Consider the following 24,720-nt stretch of genomic DNA (forward strand, 5'->3'; position numbering starts at 1 on the left):
CATTCATGTAAAATCTCCAATCATCCCATCTCTATTATATCTGTGAGAGTCTCTATTAACTCTGCAAAAGTAGGACGTCCTTCAGGTTTCTGAAAAGAAAAGCAGAGGATAAATTTATATTAGCAGATCGATCAATTATGGTATCAGACTTCAGAAGATGGTTACAAGTACATATGAGCTACCACTTAAAAATTATATTTTATTTTATTAATACAGAAGAAAATATCAAGTTTATAATTTGAGGGGGAAAAAAAAATCATCTGTTCTTCATGACACCAGCAACGTGAGCACAGCCACTTTTCCAAGTGTTCCTGAAATTTCTCTGTATTTATTTCAGTTCTGGACCAGAATTCCTATAGGATTTCTCCCCTGCAACGGGTCACTGGAAAGCACTACCTCTCAGGAGACCATGATACTCAGGAATGTGTCCTGGGCTGCTGAAAAAGGGTCTTCACTGTTGAATCCTTTGATGTATCACAGCTCAGCATGGAACAAACTCCTGGGTGATAGCAGACAGGAGAAGAGAGAACTTCTTCCCTGTCCTCTCTCTGCTGGCTGGCATCCTGATGGATGTTTGCAGTAAGCAAGCTAGATGCAGTTTAGATTTCAGTCTCTTAAGTTTGTTTTACTCAGGGTCTAAAAATTTCATGTGGAGTTACAAGATGGGTAAGAAAGGAGAGGTAGGATAAAGGAGACAATGGTAGCAACAAGGTTCCCCAGCTACTCTCAGTGCATGGCTGCCTGTTTACATGAAAGCATTGCACACGAAGTTCTTCTGAAGTACTTTTTATCTAAAATTAAAGATTCATTTCCTGTAGACACTAGAGAAGGAGGGACCTTAAGGGATTACTCAGATGGAGAATCTGATGAACTCAATGTTTTGATACCAATATAGAAAAAAATAGGTGAGAAATGGAGAAATGACGAAAGAACATAAAGTACTGAATCAGAGAGGAGAGGGTGAAAGAGGTGCAGCCTAGGAGCTGTAGTGAAGTACAGAGGTACTGATGTACACCTGAAAAATGGGGTTTAAAAATCCACATTTAGTGGGCATACCCACTTTGTATATGGATGTGTTAAGGTTATCATTCAGAGCAGAGCTAGAGAAAGCTACGCATGATAGAGAGCTGTGAAAAAGGTATTACATTTGACGTAGTAGAGAAGCGAGACAATAGTGGCATATTCAAAACCAGGGATGGTCTAGACCTATTGTACTGATGATGTGCTTTATATTTATTAGATGCAACAGTCAAAAGAAACAAAGGCTTGTAAACCTAGGCATGATTTGTGAAAAGCATAGTAAGGGATACTGAGGATGCCGCAGATGTGAAATAAGGATTTAATGCCTCAATTTTTTAAGATTGCTTTCAGATCCACATTACAAATTAATAATAAAGTAATATCACAATAAAAAAAAGGACAACAAACCTCGTGCCAGCAGCTGTACATGACTTTGTACACAGTATGTGATGCCAAATGTGGTCGATAAAGTCGGTTACCCTGAGAAATCTCACGGACAACTTCAGAATTTGACTTACTTTCAAAAGGCATTTTGCCTTCTGTGAAAACTTCCCACATCAGTACACCTAGAAGTGAACCAAAATATTTAGAACAAAACAAAAACCCAAAACCCACAAGCTATATAACATTAGAAGCACAAAAACCACTCTTGATTTTTTGTGTATTGCATGAAAACATGGGCAACATGAGCTGAATGAAGACAGACTACCAAAAACATTTTCAACTGATACAGTTCTGCTCTCTTTTAAGTCAGCTAAGATGGTGGTCATGAAACTGAGAAGAATATACATTTGGCTAATGGAGACGTACCAAGAATGTATATTTCAGTCAAAATCAAATATTTAGGCACAGAGCCTTTCTCTTAAAAAAACACACTCATCCAATATAGGCAAGATTTGAAAAAAGGGAAGGACTCAAGCTTAAGATAGGTAGTATCAGTAAAAAGTTACACTTTCTTAAATCACATCAGTAGTTTTAGGGAAGCACAGTATGTTGCATATTAACCTAATCAACTCACCAAATGACCAGACATCTGATTTGCTGCTATATTTTTTGAAATGAAAGACTTCAGGAGATGACCATTTGACTGGAAACTTGGCACCTGAAGAGCTAATATATTCGTCATCAATGACATACCTAAAGAATAACAAGTAACAGCATATATTTTAATGATAGTTAAATGGCAAGCAGTTCTGGCAACATTTCCACAGATGGTTTATAATTCCGTAAAAATACAATGTCAACTTAGAAACAAAGAAATGGTATCACTAATTTAATATAAAATGCACACAGATACCCACTGGAAGCTACGCACTTAAAGATATTTCTGTTTAAATGAATGATTTTAGTTGTTCCTAAGAAGTACATCAGAATAAAAAATTTTAATATGCTCTGCAAGACTGACAGGATGGTTGCTATTGTCATCTTTTGGGTATATATTGATAGGAAAGATCCCTATGCCATGGGCAGGAAAACCAGCAGCAATAGACAATTGTTGTCTCTTAAGAGTCCAGCTTTTCAATCACTTCTACCCAAACATTAGGCAAAGGGCTACACTTCGTAACTGATGGGTAGAATCCACTGCCCAACCTCACAGATGTAATTTCTGGCATGTTTTTACAGAAGCAATACAGAAAGAGATGTTCATCACACACAAGGCAACAGCCCTTGCAGGTGCACTGGAAAAGTAATTTTCTTTGCCCAAGCTTATAGGAGCTGACCTCCCAGTTAAGGTGAAATTATGTGCCCGATGCAGGCATTTATAGGGCAACATTTTAAAAGGCTATTAGACTGATTCCCTACCTACATACAAGCTCTGTGCACATTTTCCCAGTATTAATGTTCCTGAGCAGGCGACAGATGTGCACTACACAACATTGGTTCTCACAGAAGGCATGACGCAAAGGGACCTTTTAAAGCACCTTTTAAAGGAGGTCACATTAAGAGAAATCGTCTCCCTTTCTTGTTTTGGTACAGGCACAGAAAGATGAGAGGTTATTGGATAAGGAACATATGAAATAGCAGTACAAAATAACCAGCAGTGGCAGTTGTGTGGGCTCTGAATAAGATCATGATCCCATCACCTCTCCATGGTCTCCCTGGGAGAGTGAGTGCCTGACCTAGAGCCACACCACTGGTCTCCACTTTTGGGCAGCAGTGAGCCATTTAGGGCCATTATTCTTGGACTGGACCCTGACAGCCCTTTGGTCTCTTACTGTGTTTTCTGGTATGTTTGGGTGAGTCCAGACCCCTGGTACTGACCTTACTCTTTTGAGGAGCAGTGCAACCAGTGGGCACTGCCATGGTATAGGACAGCCTTTTGAAAAACAAATATTTAGTTATGAACTGCTGGGGTGTTGTAATCCTTAGGTTACAAATAGGAGACAAAACCCAAAAGAAAGGTAAGCAGCATGGCTGGCTGATCCAATGACTTGCAGCCACAAGGTGAATGTCACCACCACCTCTTGCTCAGAGCCACTCACTGCCTTTCAAGCTCGTCTGCCTCCAAAGCAAGCCTCCAAAGCAAGGCCATTCAGTCTACTAATCCAGCAGAAAAACGAGCCAGTGAAAAACAGAAGTGGAGAGCTTTGCACTGGGCTTGCAAGGGGGAAGAAGGAAGGAGTGAGACAACCCCTTTGGGTAGCAGTCGGTCATTCGGTCAGCTCAGCCATAAAATACGGGGAAGTCTTGTGAGGGCAGAGCTACGTTTCTCTGGCCTGTGCTTGTCAGAGTGCATTTTGCTTTCTTTCTCCATGTTTGGCTGGTCCTCTCATTAAGCAGAAAAACCACTTCCCTGCCAGAGCAGCACGTCACGCTTCCTGCCTGCCCTGCCTGCCCTCCCTGCCTTCTGCCTCACCTACTCAGCTGCTGCCACCTCTAAAAGTCAGCACCAGCTCCTGGATCTGTCCCTAGGGACCTTCTGTCCTCCCCGCTGCTCAGAGAAGTTGGGGAACTTGTTTCTTCAAGCTTCTGGCTGTCTTGCACACACTGGGCATTTCTCTGTCCATGAACTACTTCTGAAGTTTACCAGGCACTTTGTTTACCTGTCTTACACTCACTGATATCAAGAGGAGAACGTGACATCCAGTTCGTGGTACAACAGTTAAACAACGTTATAATTTCCATCAGAATTCAAAAATTGACCGCAGTGGGATTCCCCAAATCAGTGAAGGAAGCAAGCAATGAGGTTAACTCTAGGTCATGCTGCAGCTGACTGAGAGTAGGTACTCACTAAACCTGCGTCAATGGCCTTGTACCTTGCCATGCCGAAGTCAGATACTTTAACAATGTGCTCAGCGTTGACTAAACAGTTTCTTGCAGCCTGGGGAAAATGAGAGAAACATATCTGAAATCTGTGCTAAAGCATTTTAAGAAAAATTTTTGTTTCAGCTCATACTGTTTATATTCTAAAAGGAGATCTAAGTGAATTTCTGGCTCTGAGTCAGTGAACATGTTTCGCTACTGTGTAGTTACACATCCACAGCACATATCAGCTGAAATGCTTGTAGTGTGAGTTGCAGTATTTTCACATATTCCTGCATGGTGAAAGAAATTTTAGGCTACAGAGTCTAGTTATCCAAGCAGATATTTTCCTGAACACTAGCATTAGGACACTCAATGTGAATTTTAAAAAATGTTTTGTGACCTTTTCATTACAGAAATCAGGAACTCCTTGGAAATTTCCAATATTTTACATTTCTTCAGGAAACTAGGGAGGAGAGCAGGAAGATTTCCTCTCTGCATCCAGATGTAAGCATTGAAAAAAAGCAGGGAGTGAGGAAACAAGATCTTCTCCTGTGGTTTCTTGTGTTTGAAGGGTAGGGCAGAAAAACCACCCAGATATCCCAGCATCAAGGTAAGGCAGTATGGAGCAGAAAAAAATGTAGATAGAAAAGATTTTGTTTTAAAAAGAAATAATCCTCATTGTTGCTGACCTTTTGCATTGCTGTGATTTTGGTTGTGTTGTGATCACTGCATGATACTCTTGTACCTGGATGTTCTAACACCAGCATGCTCCATGCTAATATCGCAATTTTCTCTGACTTCTCTCAATTATCAAGTAGTTTTTCCAGCTGTCCACAGACAAAAGAACAGCTGAAAAGTTTTCGTTTACAGGCAGGAAACCACTATTGGCTTACAAGATCCTGCAGGGCTGAAGTCTTACAGGACACGTTAGTGTCCCATAAAATGCAGTGGCATGTTCTATACTGCCAATTTTTATCAAAAACTTCAGAAAACCTATTGTACTTACTAAATCACGGTGAATAAAGCTATTTCTTTCCAGGTATTCCATCCCTTCGCACACATCCTGGCACATGCTCAGCAGAACGCCTCTGCCGAGTTTCCCTCGCCTTTGCCGAAGGTAATTGAGCAGGCAGCCGTTTTCCATGAATTCAGTCACAACGTAGAGAGGCCTGTGGCGTGTGCACACTCCATAAAGCTGGACCAGCTTCGGGTGGGAGAGTTTCCTGTTCAAAATCGCGTTTTAGACAGGGTAGCATTTGTCCTTGGCAGGTATCTAGACCTTTGATTCTCATGATGGTTTTGAAAAATACTTTCAGTACTTGATAAACAGTATTCAATTCAACTGGCCTTAGAGTTGTCCCACTGTCTAACACATTTCTGCCTACAATTTCCTCCAAAAAGTGCACTCTTTGAATTCATAATTGTTCATCAGTTATATAAATGCAGTGAATGCAAAACTTGATTTGGATGATGTGAAAAACAAAGGTCTAGTTATGCCTGGCTTTCAGGCAGGGGACCTGACCCTGAAAGGGTTCTTCTCTTCTGGGTTGTGCCAAGACCCGGATACCTCCTTAATTTACAAAATTAGCAGAAATGGTAATATAGTTTTTCAAAAGCTTTAGCTAGGTATGAGCTTTGCCAGTGGTCCTAGAGGCACAGAATTATGGATGAAAGAATAGTTGCAGGAGCATATTTATTTATCAGCACATTTACTCCCCATCGAGCTCCGCAGCACAAAGCAGTGCATGCTCTAAAGAAAGAGTCTGGCAATGGATGCAGTGAGCATCTGTGTCAGTCCAATTCAGACCTTTATGTCAGCCTTTCTGTCCTGCACATCCACCATTCCCATCAAACTGATTTGTCTGTTTTAAATGGAATTAGGTTATGTTTATTTCTTGGTGCTCTCAATGTCAACTGTCAGATATAATAGCTTTTGTACTTACATCATCACTTTGGCCTCTTCGATGAAATCATCTTCAGACATTGCACCTTCATTGATGGTTTTGATGGCAACCTTGATGGTTGCTTTCCATTTACCCAGCTGAACGACTCCAAACTGCCCACGCCCAAGTTCTTTCATGAACATCAGTTCAGATGGGTTTAATTCCCACTCTTCTGTAAAAGCAACCCAATATGTTACAACAGTCAGGTCCGCTTTCCTGAGCTGTGCTCCAGGAGACATACCTTGCTATTTGCAGTTAATGCATGCAGCAAAACATCACAAATGTTCATCAGCTATAGCATGAGTTTTAAATATCAGAAAATTTCCACATGCTCCTATAAGTTTACATGTGAATGTGTTTTTACAACTTGTAGAACATGATTAGTGTTTAAATTGCTTAATGTAGGAATATCTGAGGCTTGAAGATAACACAAGTGTTTAGCTTTGACTACATATGAGAATTTTTTTGGTATTATCATATGTGATGTTGAACTCTGAACCAGTTCTGGATGGATGGTATTGCTACAGAAGTAGTTGCTGGCTGCCTCTATTGTAATAACCACAACAGTTCTGCCCTTCAGAAATATTAAGCCTTGAGATTAATGGGAACATTCACAGGAAAGATACATGATTTTGGAGGTTCCTGTCATCAGCCAGATGATATGAACTTCCTGACCTATATAAATAAAACTGGCATTTATTGCTTGTTTTCTAATACTGTATAAGATTTCATTCTTATTTCTAAAACTTGCAGAACTGACAAGGAAAATCTTCACCATGAACAATATTCATTTCAATTTCCTAAGTATTTCAATAAATCAAATAGCCTTTGAAAAGCTACTAAATGTATATTTGAGTCTTAGTCCTGCTTAGAAAAGTCCAGATAGCTCTGAAATACACTGGTGGTTGTAACAGAAACGCAAGTCGCTCAACAGAAGGACTCGAGTCAGGTGTCTCTTTAGATACTGACGCCTTATGAGGAAATGAGTGTCTGTTTCTGGTGAATATGCAGCTGTTTATGTGTTTCTTATTACTGGGAAATTTCACAGATATGACTTAATTATTAGCTGGGTGAATGAGATCTAAATTCTTGCCTAGGCAGGTATTTGTATCTCCACCAAAAGAACATAAAAAATTTACCATGACTAAATCCTGCTGTTGCTGGTGAAGAACATCCATCTGATCCAACTGGATGTCGAAGACGAGTGATAAGACCTGTAGGGGACAAAGCAACAATATTCTGTTGACCAATTAATCCATTTTAAAGTATGCTATATTGTACCTCTTCTCCAACAAAAATATTTGGAATCCAATGTACATTTCTTATTTCTTGAAGTTACTTTTGCTTACAGGTTGTTTGGATAAAACACTACAGTGAGAACAAACAAATGGAGGAAGACTATTCAATAGGGCCCTGGCTACAAAAGTATCTATACTTTCATACAACCAAAAGTGATACTCTTGCTTGTTTGTACGTTAGTGATCTTAAATAAATGTATCTGTACATTTACTGTACTACAATACTGTATCACCCACCTAAGTGGTCTCTTCCAGCATGATTTCTCAGGTTTGTTTCCCTTTGCAAACAATATTTGTGTCTCTCATTCATTTTCTTTGCATTCATGAGCCAACAGTACCAGTGAGTACATCCCTCACCAAGGACTCCCTGTGTTCGTTCATTCTTCCCACTGTTACTTTCAGGTCCTTTCTGCTTCATGTGTTTCCTACAATCCTCCTCCACCCAGCAAAAGGCTCTGTCCATTCCCGTATCTTCCTTCCTCACTAGTATGAGGAATCTCTGTGTGCTTTCCCATCTCCACTCATTCAGGGTAAAAACATTTTATCAAAATGATGGGCAGAACCAAGTTGAAGGGCATTTTTTAATGCTAAAAATTATAAAAGGTTGCCGTCAGCCAACAATTAGAGGTGGCTAACTCTAGTAAGCTGCAAACCAGTGTTAGAGAGTCCTTGTGCTCCCTAATTCTGCCTTTGATTGTTTGTGGGGTGGGGTTTTTTTTTGCAAAAATCTGTAGAATGCTGCCTGCTGATGCACAGCATATCTCCTGCTTTTCTTAAAATGCATGCATGCATGCAAGTCCTTGTTGTAGACAAGGAGAGAATTATGATCAAATTTCATACAAGTCCCATTCAGTCAAGTATGAACCAAGAGAATACAGAGCAGGTAAATACATTAGGCTTCTAGCTTTGTAAAATTAATTTAATACATGTAGATGAGCTTGGTAGTTTCACTTCCCCCGTGGTATATGCACACTACAGCTATGACTTTGGCAGAAAGGATCATGGCATATTTGAATTCATTAGCAACAGAAAAACTTGTGTCTCTTTTTATAAGGAAAGTATTAGAGGAAAAGTGATTTCCAACTTCTCGAAGCCCTGAGGAGCTTCAAATCATCAGTTGTAAAACCTTATCAGCTTGCATGCATTACCTGCAGCATTGTGTTGATGATACTTGATGAGTTCAGGAACAGATGAAAAGAGGTATTTTTCTGCTACATAATATTGTCCCAAGTGGTTTTTCTTAATTTGATAATGTCGAATATCTCCACTATGACTTCTGAAATCAACAAAGGATTATAATTTTCAGTAAAAAGCATTTATACTATAAATCTGATGAAATTTCACTTTGAAAGAAAGCACAGAAAAATCTGAAAACTTGGGGTACAATTCTCAACTTAAAATGGCTCTGTGTAACTGGGGTAGTGTTTCAGGAAAAAAAAAGACTCTTTGAGTGGATCTCTCTCCCAGCTTTGGGAGATATTGTACAATGTTTTTTATTGCACAAGTATCATTGCATCCATAAGAAATAGCTGTAGCATTTAACAGACGTTCCTTCTAAATCAGCACTTACTTGAATCTATGCTTTTAAAATTAAAATGCTCTTCATTACTTGAGTTTTGCCCCAAAAGTTAAAACATATTCATGTATACTGTGAGGTTATATTTTCTGTTCTACTTTTCAAAAGGCTCCTCATTGGAACTTTTATTTGATACATTTACTTCTCTATATTTCTCTATACTATCTGTCTTTCTTGCTTTCTATACATTTTGCTGCCTACCTACCCCTGCTTTCTGGGAGATTCAAAATGAAGTTAGTTAGGTTTGCATTTCAGGCTGGAGGTGGTTGCTGAAGGTTGGTACCCTACTGCAAACACGAGCCTGTGCCCAGCACAGGGGGTGGCAGGAAGGGTTTGCCCCACCTTTCCGAGGAGGCGGGGGAGAGAGGAAGAGGGTGGTGGTAGCAGCAATGCCTTTGCTTTGCTCCTCTCACCTCTGGCTTGCTCTAAGAGGAAGAGAAGAAAAGCAGATGCCACTGATCCAGGAGGGTGTAGGAGGGCTGAGGGAGGAGGGTATAAGGCAGCTCAAGAAGGGATGAAGCCAGCACTGTAGGTGATTGCTACTGATGTGAGGGAAAAGCAAGTCCTGTGGCAGCCCTCTAGTAAAAGAAGTAAGACTGCACAGTGAGGAAGTGAGGTGATTTTAGGAGAAAAACAGGAGAAGTTTGGGAACAGCAGAGTCTGGGATGAATTTACAGTGCACAGAGCCTGCGGAGAAGGGAAGCAGTTCGGTGTGGCAGCCATGGCACTTCATGTAGAAAGAGAGGCATAGAGATGCAAATGTATTATTGCCTGCATTGTGTGAGTGGGATATATGGCTTTCACAGCAGATTATTTGAGGATTTCAATGAGTGCAGTTAATCTTGTCTTGGCAAGACATTTGCACCCTGACTCCCAGCTCCACTGCCCACCATCAACATTTCTGCACATGGGGTAATTAACTCTGCATGAACCGCACCCCAGTGGTTCCCTGCTCCTGTGCACTGAATGTCCGACCTACCCACTTATCCCGAGGAGTTTGGGGGGAAGCTCCCTCCATCACCTCTTGATTCAAACCCTGACCATTCAGAGCAACTCACCCTTTAGCCCGTGAATACATGGACAGCGTAAGAAGTCCCTGTTGGCTTGAATCTCTGACAACAAATGCACCTTCTTTGGACTGAAAAGAAAGCCAGATAGAGTTATTTTCTGCTTTTGAGCTTGAATAATCCTCCCTTGAGATAGGACTTGCAGCTGATTACCAGATTCTGTAGAATACCTATGACTACTTGGGAGGGGGATAAAGCAGTGGAGAAAGCGAATTGATAGCCAGGTAGATAGCAGAGCAAAATTAACCAAGGGAAAACACTAAGTGCCAGGCAATTTCTCAGAGTTAAATAATTTAGGTGAATTATACTATTCAGTGTGAAGTAGTGAAAATGCTTTGATTTATCAAAAAAAAATTTGTACAATTCACTAGAATAAAATACTGTAAAACAGTTCTATCTGAGGTGTTCCCTGGTGTTTCTTGTCCAAGCCCTGTGTTAGTCCTTGAGCAAAAACCTAATGAGTTTAACTGAGTTAAGCACTTTAGTAACTGATAGGGGGTAGAACGCAATATGGATTGTTTGCTCTATACATAAGGAAGATGCAGGGATTTTTGTTAAGCTCTGCCAACTGCACTAACTTACTTACTATATGCATTTCAGTCTTCAAGGTTTCATACAAAAGACAAGCACAGTAAACCGCATGTAATTCAATTTATCTAGTGTGGAAAATCTACGTAGAATTTGCTGGGGATACAACTTAAAAGTCTGTGAAGTCTGCATAGCCTGCACTGTACTCTTACCCCAGAAAGCCTTTTTATTTTAAAGTACTCTCTCTCTTACTGCATACCAAACAGATTTGGATTTGATTGTAGTAACGGTCTTGATGCCTCTCCTGATAGATCTTTCTAAATATCATTAGCTCTTTGTATAAGCTGAGTTACCTTCTGGTGCAAGAGTAGTGCTGTATAAGCTGAGTTACCTTCTGGTGCAAGAGTAGTTCTGCCTGGCTTCTGTTTATGTTTCTGCAGTACCATCTGCAACAAGAAGATAACCTATCCTTTGATTTCAGCCAGTAAAAATTAACGTTTGCTCTGTTTCACAAAAGTAATACATCTTAATAGTTGCACTATTCCACATCCAAAACCCAGAATACAACTATTGTTGTATATAAGCATCTCTAATTTGGAATTACTTTCTTAGACCACTGTAAATATGACAACTCTTTTCCCCATTCACTGTGACTAAATATGAGCTCAAACAAAAGAAAACCCAGGAAACAGTTACGCCAAACGGTGATGAAATTTAGTCCCACTCGCTGTGTCAAGTCTCTCTCCTCTAGAATTTTGCAGAATTTTACTCTTCTCTCCAGTAAATTAGGTTGAAGGAATTGGAATTAACTTCTAGTCAATTAATTACATGTTCACAACAGGAAGAGATCAGGATATAGAAACATTATGTAGTGAGCCTACAGAAATAAGAAACATCTGGATTCTGACATTCTGATTTATGCAAATGAATGTTGTTGAAGTACTCAGTGTTTGAAACGTCACATTACGCTCTCTGAGTAATAGTTCCAAACCAAAATGGTTACTTCATTCTAAGAGCAATGTTTTGTAACAAAAAAAAGAGAGCTTTCGATAAACATCTGTTCATGTCTAAAAGACTGAAGGATCAAGCACTAAAATGCACTCCAATCCATTTTTAGAAAAGAAAGCGTAATTATAATTTTCAAGAGTACTTACTCATATGTTTCTAAATTACTTTTCTTGTTCTCAGTAACATAGTTGCTGGGAATTAGACCTTCATTCCTGAAATGACATATTGAGGATAGTTTAGAGTGGATATTAGGAAAAATTTCTTCACCGAAAGGGTTGTCAAGCATTGGAACAGGCTGCCCAGGGAAGTGGCTGAATCCCCATTCCTGGAGGTATTTAAAAGACATGTAGATGTGGTGCTTAGGGACATGGTCTAGTGGTGGACTTGGCAGTGCTAGGTTAACAGTTGGACTCGATGATCTTAAAGTTGTTTTCCAACTTAAATGATTCTATGATTCTGTTATAGTATGGTGTAAAATATTAATAGGATTAAGATATGCATCTTCCTTTTGTTGAACTATAAAGATTACTTATACTCTTGGCTATGTCATTAGCTACTGAATTCCAACGTGGGAATTGAATAGAAGTCTGAGTCCTTTCATCCCAGGCACAATCTTTCTGACCCACAACTGTGGATGGCTACTGAAATGAATAAATCAGCTGGGATAGGATATTTATAGAGTGCTGAGAGCAGCATGTTAAGAAAAATTTTCAAGTCAAACCACAAGAAAATTTAGAAAAAAATGACATTTCTTCTGAATCAGAAACCACTGTCTTCATTTCTAACCTTGTAACTATATAAAGCTTTGTTGTTTAAGTCTAAAGTATATAAAGTGTAAAGTGTGTGCTTGCATGTATATACAAAATAATAATCCAGTGGACTCTCACTACAAATATGAGTTGAGAAAAAGCATTTAGAAGTATTTAAAGTAGATTTGAATGAAAAGGAGACACTTTTTGTATAACATATAACCATTCCCAGCATGTCGGTACAGGATACACTGAAGAAAATGCAAAGGAGAAAGGGGAACAACATGAAACAAACGTAGATGTGGAAAGGATCCTAACTGAAGTTATCTAACTCTCTAAGATGTCCAGGAATTTTGGATCAGGGATTTTGTTTCAGACACGTCTTAATAATCCCTACGGTCTTTATGAAGTGTTTACACATATACACTGCATTGTAAAGCACTTGAAGTATGGAAAGCTGGATTTGCACATGGCTCAGAGCCCAGTGATTTACATGGTCCTCAAATGCCCTTATGTTGCTCAGGAAATTACGGAGTCTAGGACTTAACTCCAAATTCCCAAGAGATTGTAGATTCCCCACCCATTTCTGGGGTGCCAAACACTGCTGAAAGTCTGCCCAGTCAATCCATGTGCCTCGTATGTAGCTGAACACTTTCAAAACTGCCCCTAAATTGTTGTGCGTGTCTCGTTCTACCTGCCCACTTTCGCAGGGTTTGTTTTAGGTTTTTATCTTTCTGTGTAGGGAGATTGAAATAGATGCCCACTGTCTTACCCATGTTGGTCTCTTGCCTTCCACCAGTGGGGATCATACTGTTCGAGGATAATGTATTCTTCCAACTTCTTGAGTGGTAAATCTGAGGGTCCTCTAGCAAAAAAGTCATAGAGTGCAATAACTCGGGGTTTTTTTGTGTAGTCTTCCAAGGCCTCAGCAGGTAGAGGAGGTAATGGCTTGTTCTTTAACTGCAATTGCCTCTTACGCTAGTGAAAAAAAAAGTATCTTTCATAATTAGTCTTTTCTCCTTACTACTGCTTGCTTAATTCCCCTGCTATTGTACCATCTCAGTAACCAAAAGGAACTCATCGTGGTCATTACTTCCCTTTGTAAAACACTATCACCTCATCACTTGTAAAAGAGTGAGACTTACATTTGAGTAGCTTGGTCTAGAAACCAAAATGACAATGGAAAGTACAGTGAATAATAAACAAGCCATCTACCTAATAGGGGTGATTTCTACATGGTATGAATGCTGGGACAACTCCTCAGCTGGTGTAAAAGCAGAGCAGCATTGAAATCAATGGAGTTACAATGTCTGGAAATTCGGTCATTTATCTGGAGAATTAGCACGGAGGTTGCTGCACACTTTCTTAGCAAATCGGCAGGAATATAATCATTTTCTTTTGCATCAAGTAGGTTGTAGCTTTGCACTTGGTTATGCTTTGAAAGCTCAGATTATTCAACTTAGATCTCGTAAAACTGAGGTGGGTGTTTCACATGCCAGCTGGGCAAGGCAAGCTTGCATCTGTCCAACAGGGCAGTCCCACCCTTCCCACCTTCATCACCCAAACCCAGAATTGGGAGAATGAACCACCTTGTCCATGACAGAGCACTTGGGAAACCTGACTGTGACCCTGTATTTATATCAGTATGAATCTTCAGATACCTTTACTCTATAATTTTTATGCAATGAAGCACCTTACATGCTCAAGAGTTAGTTACTCCTCTCCTTGTTCTGGTACTGAGCCACCATATGGCACATCACCTCAATTCTCTCTTTTCACCTGCCAAAATGTTACTTACCCTGCACTTCCAAGTAGATGCATAAGAAACTGCTGGTTGTGAGGCTGAATACTGGGTCACCAGGTCAGTGTCAGGGTCCAGGTTCATTTTTGTTCTCATTGCTCTGATTTTGAAACACATGAAGTATTTGTGTGAATACATATCTATAAATAGTCACATAAAAATATTCATTCGTGGATATGTATGCCTTCTTTCATATTAGGGATATACAGAATCACAGAATGTTAGGGATGGGAAGGGACCTCAATACAGGGTAGAGCTGCTTTAAACTTCTGTAGAATTAGCAGATCTATTGAAAATAGAGGGATTTTTAAAAGTCCTTTATGTGTAGATATTTTGACCATCCTAATTGCTGAAAAGATGAAGCATTTCACATACCTTTTTTGCACTGTGCAGCAGCAGCAGAAAACGGACTGGATAGTATGATCTGTGAACAAGAACATTTCTCATATTAGCAGTGTTCCTGTTTGTTTACAAAACTTACAGAATTAAGGACTACTATATGTACTTAGCCCTATTATTAGCTCTGTCTTGCTGTGAGAGATCTAGCAAATCAGTAAGGCTGGACTTGCATCCATCAAAGACAGCAGACCTTTCCTGCCGCCCCATCTGTTTGCTCCCACTGTCTCCCTTACAATGTCTTAGTGATTATGAGGCCATGTGATGAGTTAAATCAGCTCGCTAAATCAGAAAGAAAAAAAAAAAACCTTGTCAGCCAGATCAGTACCAATCTAACTGATCACATCACCCTGTGCAAGCTCTAACCAGTGCAATAAAGGGGATGAGAACATCATCAGGGACAGGACGTGGGGAACTGTCCCCTTCAGCTATGACATAATTTTTAGATCATTCAAGCCGAATACAAAACCACACTTGCACGACAAGTTTTTCTTATTGTGAGGTTTATTAAAAGAGACATGCTACATTCAATTCTTTGCATTAATATCGATTTTCCTGTTTCTGTTGCAGCCATTAATGTAATACATGCATTAGCCCAGGTTTAAATGCTACCAAAGATGTGCTTTACACTTATGTGCCAAGTGGTTGATATTTCTGAGAAATTACACATCATCACAAACATCATGCATTTCCAGAGAAATCCATCTAGTATTTCTTGTACAAGCAACAGAGAGAATATGGTATTAAATAGGTCGGAAGGTATTAAGAAGATTTGAACAAGGTAGATAAATGGTTGACATCCGCTCTGGTCCACTTCTGCTCAGGCTGAGACCTGCTTTCCCCAACTCGTGTTCCCACAGCAGTTTAAGCCATGCTGTGGCAGCTGTGGTCCCATCCCCTTTCCCTCTGCACTGCTGCTCATGTCATCCCCAACAGAGCGAGATGGGACGCTAAACCAGTGGGGAATTGCGCTCTGCTGGGTCGGCTCCCTGAACCGTCTCACCATCATGCATCACCAGTGGGCAGGTGGGAGGGCAGCAGCACCAGCGGGCCAGGCTCAGGCTCTCGGGTGTAATGCATGCTCTCTTATGAAGCAGGAGAGCCAGGCATGCAGAGACAAGGCTCCAGTCATATTCAGCTGCACTAACAGAAAATAAACATTATATCTCACTCCAGTGAGTCCTAAGTTTTCTCTGCCGCAGAGGTCATAGTACAAAAAAAAGGCCTCAGAAAGTTATTTGAAATAGAATATCCAAGGTCTCGGTATTCTGTTGTTTTATCTTTCACAATCTATGTCTTTCTCCCAGAAGTCCCACTAGTGTCTTCCACTTTATTTGTTTTTCTCTCATGGCATTTTTGGCTTGTTGATCCTAATAACTTAAGTCAGCTTGGAATAAATAGGACGTCCCTTCTGGTGCTCTGTAAGACTTTTTGCCAGTGCCTGTTATCAACGTTTCAGCCAAGCGTGCTGAAAGTATGCACCCTTATCACTCAAAACATTAAGCAACCTTACTACACGATGAAAATGTGATTATTTTCTCTATGAAGGTACCTAATTTAGCAAGTCTTGCACTAATAAGAGAAGGGAGAATGTCAGAAAGATAAGACCAAAACTAGTTCTTAACTGGAAGAGGAAGAGACCTGTCTCATATGCATTTTGGTTAGAGTATTTATCCTGAAAGTCGCGAGGCAATTTCCCTTAGACTGTTGCATCCTGTGAAGAACCTATTGTGTGGGAAGCTGGTGAGACTACGTTAACCAGAAGACGCTATCAACCGTTTGATAAAAGTTTCTGCTGATGGCTTCGCAAAATGCAGTGATTACAAATACACAAGCCAGCTGACACCAACAATTTTCTTTAAAGAAACCAGGCTGAAAACACATGGGCAACACAATTTATTTGCTGCATAATTTTCCAGTGTACATTAAACTGTCCCTCAGCTGTTTAAAATTATAGTGGCTGAAGTTTGCCTGAACCTAGTCTCTAGGTTTTTTTGATCATTGTTTTACTACAGGGTTGAGATTATTAATGTTCTAGGTAAAAACAAGCTTAGAATGAAAACCACTTTTAAAAAGTCAGCTGGGAATGATTTCTGGTGTATTACCATGGCCTTTTTGTTCCCCAGAAAACCCCATAAATTCAAGAGTAAAGTAGTGTCACAGTGTTAAGGAGTGAATGTCTCTAAAGCAGTATTAATTAGTGCCTTGGAAGCATACTGCATGACAGTGTGGTCTTACAGGTACTGTCTTTTGAGTAAGTTATGGCAATTTCATTAGAAAAAGGATTGTTTAAAATTACATGCTACTTACCAAATCTTCCCAAATAATATCTTGGGAGGGAATTGTGTTTGTCCCCTGACCTAGACTGTGTTATGTTCCCATTTCTTTTCATAATCACTTCTGTGTGTCATAAACAGTGAACACCATGGGTGAAAAAATTCTTGTCTGTCTTTTACTTCAGCAAGTGCCATGAAGTATAATCAACGTTTATAAAGTATTTAGTGATGTGCAAAAAAGGAATATGACATTTGAAAGCTTGTCTACTTCTGATTAAACCATCTAGTCTAATTAAATATATTATTCCTCTTTAGACAGCTTGCTTTCCTTATACAACACTTACCAGAAATATTTAGAAGCAGCACTGCAGAGTTTCAGTGTGACATAAGAATGATCTTCTAATAAGATTTTAAAGATTTGGCTGTTAGCACAAAAGTGAGGGGTTCAGACCGATGTTATGGACGTGTAATTCTGTCTTGCTTTTCTTTGTGAGCCCAGTGATTTCAACAAATTTATAGCGTAAACTCAGAAATCCTTTTTGCCTTCAGTGAATTTCAGACTTGATCTGTTAATGGATGCTTTTCAAGTTTTACTGTGCCAAAAGCAATTAGCAATAAATGAATATATGTGATGTTTTTTAAAACATCCCAAGCATATATGATATTAATCCGCATCTGGAATATTGTGTCCAGTTCTGGGCCCCTCAGCTCAAGAAGGACAGGGAACTGCTAGAGAGAGTCCAGTGCAAAGCCACAAAGATGATTAAGGGAGTGGAACATCTCCCTTATGAGGAGAGGCTGAGGGAGCTGGGTCTCTTTAGCTTGGCGAAGAGGAGACTTTCTCATTAATGTTTATAAATATGTAAAGGGCAAGTGTCATGAGGATGGAGTCAGGCTCTTCTCAGTGACATCCATTGACAGGACAAGGGGCAACAGGTGCAAGCTGGAACACAGGAGGTTCCACAAAATCCGGCAGGGGGATTGGACTAGATGATCTTTTGAGGTCCCTTCCAATCCCTAACATTCTGTGATTCTGTGATTAAGTATTTAGCCTCTTGTCCTGTCCATAGAACCACAGAAAAGGTATAGGTTAAAGCTTTAATTAAAGTGCTTCTTGGGACATCTGCTTCATTTGATGAGTGATTTTTCCAAGGCTAGAGTGTCTAACGAATTAAAGATCACAAAATATGACCAAGTTCTGCAGGGGAAAAGTGAAGGCTCCGATTAGACTAAGGCCACGGGCCTGATACGCCCACGGTGAACTGAATTGCTGGTCCCTGAGGAGCATCACAAACTTTGCACAGTTCTGCAAAGTTTGCTTCTCCTCGTTCTCCTTATTGGAGTATATTAAGTGTCAAATCACAGCCTATCAATTCAGCAGATATTTATCATCCTGAAGAAGAGCATTTCCAGCTCTTTGAAAACAAACCTGTCTTCACACATCTGTTCTCGGCAACCTCATCATTTCTGAAATTCTTTTGTCCAAACATTACTCCTAGAGCACTTGTGGAATTAACTCAGTAGAAATTAATAAAAGCATATATTATAGCAGTGCAAACTGTTAATTTCTGTTTGGAAATTTGTCAGGTCTGCTGGGAAACATTATCAAGGAACATAAGTAGAGAAAGGCCTTCAGTTCTGTGGAGCTAAGTTCTGCTTTAGTTAAATTGAATTAAGTCAGGAAGTTTTGATGTGATGGATTGAAATTTCAGCATCTCAAGCAAAGACCTATGTACTGATCTATGCATTTTACATCCTCCCTAGTCACTGGTAAGCTTCTTGCACAACACTTTTTCTTCGCTTGATTAAAATCATATTTTTTGAGTTCATAACTCACTACAGAAAGGCCCAAAGCTGCTCTGTGATGCTCTTTTAGAAAGACTTGGCCAACACTGCAAATGGTGAAAGCTTTGACACACTGAATGAATAATTTGATTAAACTGGCTCACATCTTGACCTTCTGCTAGCAGTGGAGGAAGATGCAGGCTGCCTCCAGGTGCCACAGCAACGCTCACTGCAGTGCTACAGGAAGCCTCCATTTCCTGCCTGAAGCTTCTCAGAGCTACACGCACCCTCCTGTGACTCAGGCTCTTCCTTCCTCTCTCTTTTCTTCTATTCAACAGCCATCAGACAAACTAAGAAATAATAATAATTTCTAAACCCCTTCATTTTCATGCAAAAAAAAAGCTATCTTCTAAAATGCAAATAAGAAATTGAAAATAGATTCTTAGAATTTACTTGTTGTTTAAAATATTTCTTGATTTTCCTTTCTGCAATTCCTTAACTCAAATCACTGAAATCAATAGAACTATTCTATCTGATTTCTTTCAATTTTGGACCAAGGACCTTTTCTTAAGCAAAACACTCTGGATTTGTCAAAGGGTGTTAGAGTCACATATGTATTAGCAGGCCTTGACCCCTTTGTCCCTAACTGAAGTAACCACATTGAAGAGTACATAAATTAAAAATTAGCCAGTGATGGTATCAGAGAGATTTGTGCTTCAAGCAAGACTATCACATTTTGGATTCCATATTTTGAAGAGAACAGAGACACCAATAAGATTTATCATGTTACAAATAACAGACTGCTTGGACAGGACACAGGAAAGAAATATAGGCTAACAGAACTATTCCATAATTTTTAACAGTAAATTATTTTTGAAGTCTGTTAAAATAAAGTACATATGGACCTATTGTTATTTTCAGGTCCCACTTCTCTGTTTCCTACCTAAACAAAAATTTTCCCAAAAATTCCAGAAAAAAGTGGTCAAATCCTGCTTCTTTTAAATCCACAGGAAGGAAGGTTTCTCCAGCATCCATAACCCCACTAGACCTTTCAGCCCACATTTCTCTGAGTTCTATCAAAACATAAGCTACCAAAACACATTTGGCTTTGATCCTCAGGGTGCGTCAGCATGGACAAATTAAAGTCAGTAGCTTAAGACCTAGGTTTAAATCAAACAAGATGCGTGTTTGAGCTCTTGAATCTAGCATTTGCTGAATCTTCCTTCTTCAACTGTGTGGAGAATTTAATTTCTTCAATTTCTGATGAAAGCTTGCAACCTCAAAGTTCAGCCAATTCTACAAATAATTTAACACAGGAACAAAACCCGTAGCCCATGTCACTGCTCATGTCTTTTTCGTTCTGGAAATGACTATGTTAGGAGGAAGACACTTGTTTTAAAAAGTGTCATATTATCTCCCTAGTGGCCATGATAGCCTTTCGAATTATGGTGCCCAAAATCAGACCTTTTAGCATGCACAGTTTTAAAACGAGAAAAGATATCATGGCAAGAGAAGTATGTGGATGAAGTGGAAATACTAGGAAACTGGTGTTGAAGCTAGCCTGACAAATACTCAGCCTAAAAATTTGCAGCTGACATTTTGATAACCAACTTAAAGGCCTGAAAACAAATTTTATCTGTGCACAACAGAGCAGATGGGATGCTAGAAGAAGAAGAAAAAGATTGGTCAGCTGTCAGGAACAGCCGTTTGCTTGAGAAGCTGAAAGGTAGTCCCACAAAAACAGAGAAGGCATAGTGAAAGCACACAAGTCCCCCTGAGATCGTCTGTTGCTGCCAATAACTGGCCTGATAAAGTCCCACCAGTATGCTTTGGGTAGATAACATTGTCCATAATCATTTTATTATTTCATAGGTTTCTTGGCTTGCGTTTCTTTTTCTGATTCACCGTTTCTCAAAGCATTACTAATCGTGAAAGCACTGTAGTCAATGTCCAAGACTTGCCCTCTTCTAGCATATTTTGCAAGAAGTTCTTGCTCTTGCAGTGGGCAGCAGGTTACGTGTGTTCAACACCACAAACTCAGCTTCACCCATCAAGCCCAGATCTTTACTGTAACACATGGTATTGCCTCCTGACCTGATATGTCTGTCAATTTTCAACAGTACTAGAAAAATCAATATCTAGCAGAAAGCCACAGTATAGAATTTGCTTCTAAAAACACTTTAAAAGACCACCTTTCAGCTTTTCACAAGTGCAAGCTGAGGCTTTCTGTCTTCCCTGTAAGTTAATTCTTCTCTGGAGGAAAGACAGCCCTAGTTCTACCAAACTCTTTATTCATGTCTACGCTGTACATGCTTTTAAGGACAGTATATGGGAATATCTCATTATCTGTATGTAAAAGTAGTTGCTTTGCTGAATCTATCATACAATGGATTCATATGTGTGCAGTAATTCTGAAAGTCAAGACAAGCAGTCTGAACAGAGCTCACCTGAGCAGCACAAGAGAAAAGCTGGTTGGTATTTTTATGGCAATATTTAAATAGCTCATTTGCTCAGTACACTGCTGCTACACAAAACAAAACTGCAAGATCAAAATACACAGCCCAGTTTACTTACAGGTAGAAAGAATCATGTCTGGATGTCCGCTTATGTTCCAATGAAAATATAAACCTCTCTTCATCAGTTGTGCCAGTAGAACAGCCCTAGCTGAGCTCTTCTCTCTGATATGAAACATGGCAAACCACAAATACTGCTTGACCCCGCCTACTTACCTTTTTTTTTAAATAAAAAAAAGCCCCAAACAGGCTAGATACTAATCTCACATCTGTTTAAAAAATAAAAGTAAAAAAAAGTGTCTGCTTTCTAGTATCAAAACACACATTTTACAGAAAAAAATTATTAAACTAATCAGTAGGGCTAAGTATTTCTTAAAAATAAAAGGAAGAAAATACAGCAGATGTAAATCACAGTCATTTGGTTCTGTTCAGATGAATTTTTGACCCCAACATTTGAAAAAATTCAGTTATAATAAAAAGAGGAAGAAGGACTGAAGTTGCTTAAGGATGAGTGAGCTCATCCAGAAGAAGGGATAGTGCAGCATTTCAACCTGACTTTGAAGACATCAGGAGAGTCAGCAAGACAGCTGCCTCCAAAGGTGTTCTGATCCTTTCCAAAATTAACCATCTAAGGGTACATTCAACTAAAAAAAGAAATGCATTCCTCTAGAAACTAGGTGCCTCACAGCTCCCAACATCCTAAGTAAGTATCAAACCCAATGGCAGGTATGCAGAAATTATCCTCAGGTAGTGGGAAGCGGCAGGTGAAGGGGTCAGATTCAAAGCACCCCCTCCACTGAGGAAACTTCTGCCAAAAGTCCACACAGTTAGGGTGTGTTTTATCATACAAATTAATAATAAATAAATAATTATTGTAAAGAAACAGGCTTAAGGTTCATTGGTAACTATTAATCTCCTGGTTTTCCTATGCTTCATTTGTGTTTTAAGGGAAACATTACTTAGTACTGTAGAATTCCTCATGATGTATTGTTGAAAGCATTGGCAACGCCATACTTTGCAGGTCTCCACTGAGAAACTGAGGTGCAAAGGAGCAGTTAGGGAAGGAAAGGCGAGCTTGGCTTACCTTAGATCTTCCACATTCCTTTTTCTTCTACAGGTAGAAACCCCTAGATTTTCCCGTTGAACAATACATGCTGTTGGTATTGAATGGGTAGTGGTTTGGACTCAAGACTTTGACAGGTTGGTTTGCATAGTTGCAATAATCTTCTGAGAGTTTGTCGTTAAGAAAAAGGAAATAGCCATTTAAACCTTTTCTGACAGCCTGTAACTTTTCAATGGAATAGCATGAGAAAAAGAGAGCACTTCTTCCAACAAACAAGAGGCTTCCTCCTTTTGAACATAAAAGGTTTAGGCAAAGCAGTGCTGGGATCTAAGCATCTCCAAAATTGATTACAGAAATACTCAAATGCAACAATGATGGAATGTATTAAGCTAACTATAGTTAGCTTGAATAATTTGATTGGAAATAAACTTCACCATACTCCTCTCTGCCTACTTGCAAAAAAAAAAAAAAAAAAGGGTTTGTGCAATCTATTTTTTGTTACACGTGGCACAAGAGCACAAGTAACAAAAAGAAAATGAAAACATGTAATAGAGTCGCTCATGAAGCAGCTACAGCAAAACTGAAGTGCAAATACTCATTCCACTGGTACAACGTTAGATTAATTGAAATAGGCTTCAGCAAGGCTGTGGAGACATTAGCCTCTAGCAGAGGGGACAGGGCATGTAACTTCCAAAGTGAGTTCAGACATTTCTGCACGGAACATTTCATCATGGCCAAATTCACTTAAATATATATTCATACTGCTATATATATATATTTAGTGTAGACTGTGTACACACACAGATAAACCTACCTGGACTATCATAACACCATATTCACATGAACAATGTGAATAGCCATGAGTTTGGCTTATGATGCACTGACAGTAAATTATTGGCAACACATTAGTTACTTCCAAACAACAGTTAACATTCAGTTTATTTACATAGACATGTAGTATGACATCTTCTGTTAAAAACAGAAAGGTTAGATCACTGTACATACAGATGACAGACAAAGAGGAGCCCTCCTTAAACACATTTGAGAGTTTACTTACTTTCATTTACAATCCCATGTATTGAGTTGTGTATGTAAGTGAAGGTAGGACAAACTTGTGCTTGAAAGTTTCAAGAGGAAAACACACTTTATATAAATAAATGCATGGAATTTATATATTTACAACACATACACCATATAAATTATTTTATAATTAATCTCCAACAAGGTACTATGGTACACTGACAGCCAGTTGTGCTGAATCTTGGACTTACTTTCCACAAGCAACATCAAGACTAACCATGGGAGGTCCCTGGTTGACCAAACAGCCTAGAATGGCTTGGGGCATATCATGGCTCAGTTCTGAAGCAAAGCTTTTTGAGTGTTACACTAAACAGAAGACTGTGCTGTTAACAACCTACTATGTGCAAATGAAAAAGGCACGTTTTGTGTTCTTGATGTGTCATCAACCAAGAAAAATAATGTTTCTGGAGAATCTCTGGAAATATTTCAATGTCAGTAAATAGCCATTTATAGATGCCTTCAATTTTTAAGCATGCAAATCACTACTATTACTACTGCCTGTGTAAAGAGAAACTCAGAAACGTGGACTGTATGTACATGAACCCAACTCACTAAATGCAAGTTAGGCTCCTGGGCTTTGGCCGCATTCTCTCCCTTCCTCCATAAAGAGCTCAACTTGCCAGCTATGCCATGCTGACATTTCAGAGAAAATATAGAGACTGCTAATATTGCTGAAGATACTGTGCTCATTTCCCAACATCATGCAAAACTCTCCTTGTGCTGGAGTGGATCAGATGTTACAGGTTCCCCACACTGTTTAGCAGCATCCAGCAGCTTACAGGATCAAGCTTTTAAAAAGAAATGGTAAAGCCACATCTCTGGAAAGTTGCGTCTTTCCTGTACTTGTGCTGCTGTTGTATTTTTTCAGAAAGCATCTTCACCCTCTGCAATGTCAATGATTGTGTGAAGCAAGTCTTCAAAAGTTGGGCGTCCCTCTGGTTTCTAAAAATAAACAGCATGCACAGCTGTGATCAGAAAGCAACAAAGTTGTGTTGATTTTGATAAATTATTGGTCTTGGTATTATTCTGTGGCAATGAATTTACCATTTTCACTAGATGTGACATGCAAAAATATTTCCTTGTGTGGATTTTGGATGTGTTGCTTAATCTCAGTAAGCGTCACTTTTTTTTTTACGCTTTGAAAAAGCATAAATAGGCATATGAAGAATGTAGTCCAGCAATAATTCATTATTTTGCATAGTGCTACATTTTTTCATTTTTGTTCCCCATCCCCACCTCCCCCAATGAATTGCTCCCATCTTTCTTTATGCAAGTTGTTCATGCTCCTAAGAATTTTGAGTGTCATTCTCTGAAGTGTCTCTTTTACTTCATTATTTTTTGGACTCCGAAATGAGACTGCATCAGAGACTT

The 24,720-nt window shown here is 39.4% G+C and overlaps 2 protein-coding genes across 2 annotated transcripts in view; both read right to left on the reverse strand.

The window, feature by feature from the left end:
- Nucleotides 1-20: 20 nt before the first annotated feature.
- TXK (TXK tyrosine kinase) lies at nucleotides 21-14,676 on the reverse strand. The gene is made up of 14 exons (XM_068402966.1): nucleotides 14,612-14,676; nucleotides 14,234-14,336; nucleotides 13,208-13,413; nucleotides 11,833-11,898; nucleotides 11,070-11,124; nucleotides 10,142-10,221; nucleotides 8,656-8,783; nucleotides 7,349-7,423; nucleotides 6,210-6,381; nucleotides 5,273-5,489; nucleotides 4,278-4,342; nucleotides 2,039-2,157; nucleotides 1,429-1,586; nucleotides 21-89 (listed from the first exon to the last, which is right to left on the reverse strand). The coding sequence occupies exons 1-14, from the start codon at nucleotides 14,674-14,676 to the stop codon at nucleotides 21-23; spliced, it is 1,578 nt and encodes a 525-aa protein (XP_068259067.1).
- An 8,513-nt stretch (nucleotides 14,677-23,189) lies between these two features.
- TEC (tec protein tyrosine kinase) overlaps nucleotides 23,190-24,720 on the reverse strand; it is a 56,381-nt gene continuing 54,850 nt past the window's right edge. Inside the window, exon 18 of the mRNA XM_068402601.1 lies at nucleotides 23,190-24,291. Within this exon, the coding sequence (XP_068258702.1) occupies nucleotides 24,214-24,291 (78 nt within the window). The 3' untranslated portion in view covers nucleotides 23,190-24,213. The remainder of the gene's footprint in view (nucleotides 24,292-24,720) is intronic.

This window comes from Nyctibius grandis, chromosome 6 (genome assembly GCF_013368605.1).
Source record: "Nyctibius grandis isolate bNycGra1 chromosome 6, bNycGra1.pri, whole genome shotgun sequence".
NCBI classification, from domain to species: Eukaryota; Metazoa; Chordata; class Aves; order Nyctibiiformes; family Nyctibiidae; genus Nyctibius; species Nyctibius grandis.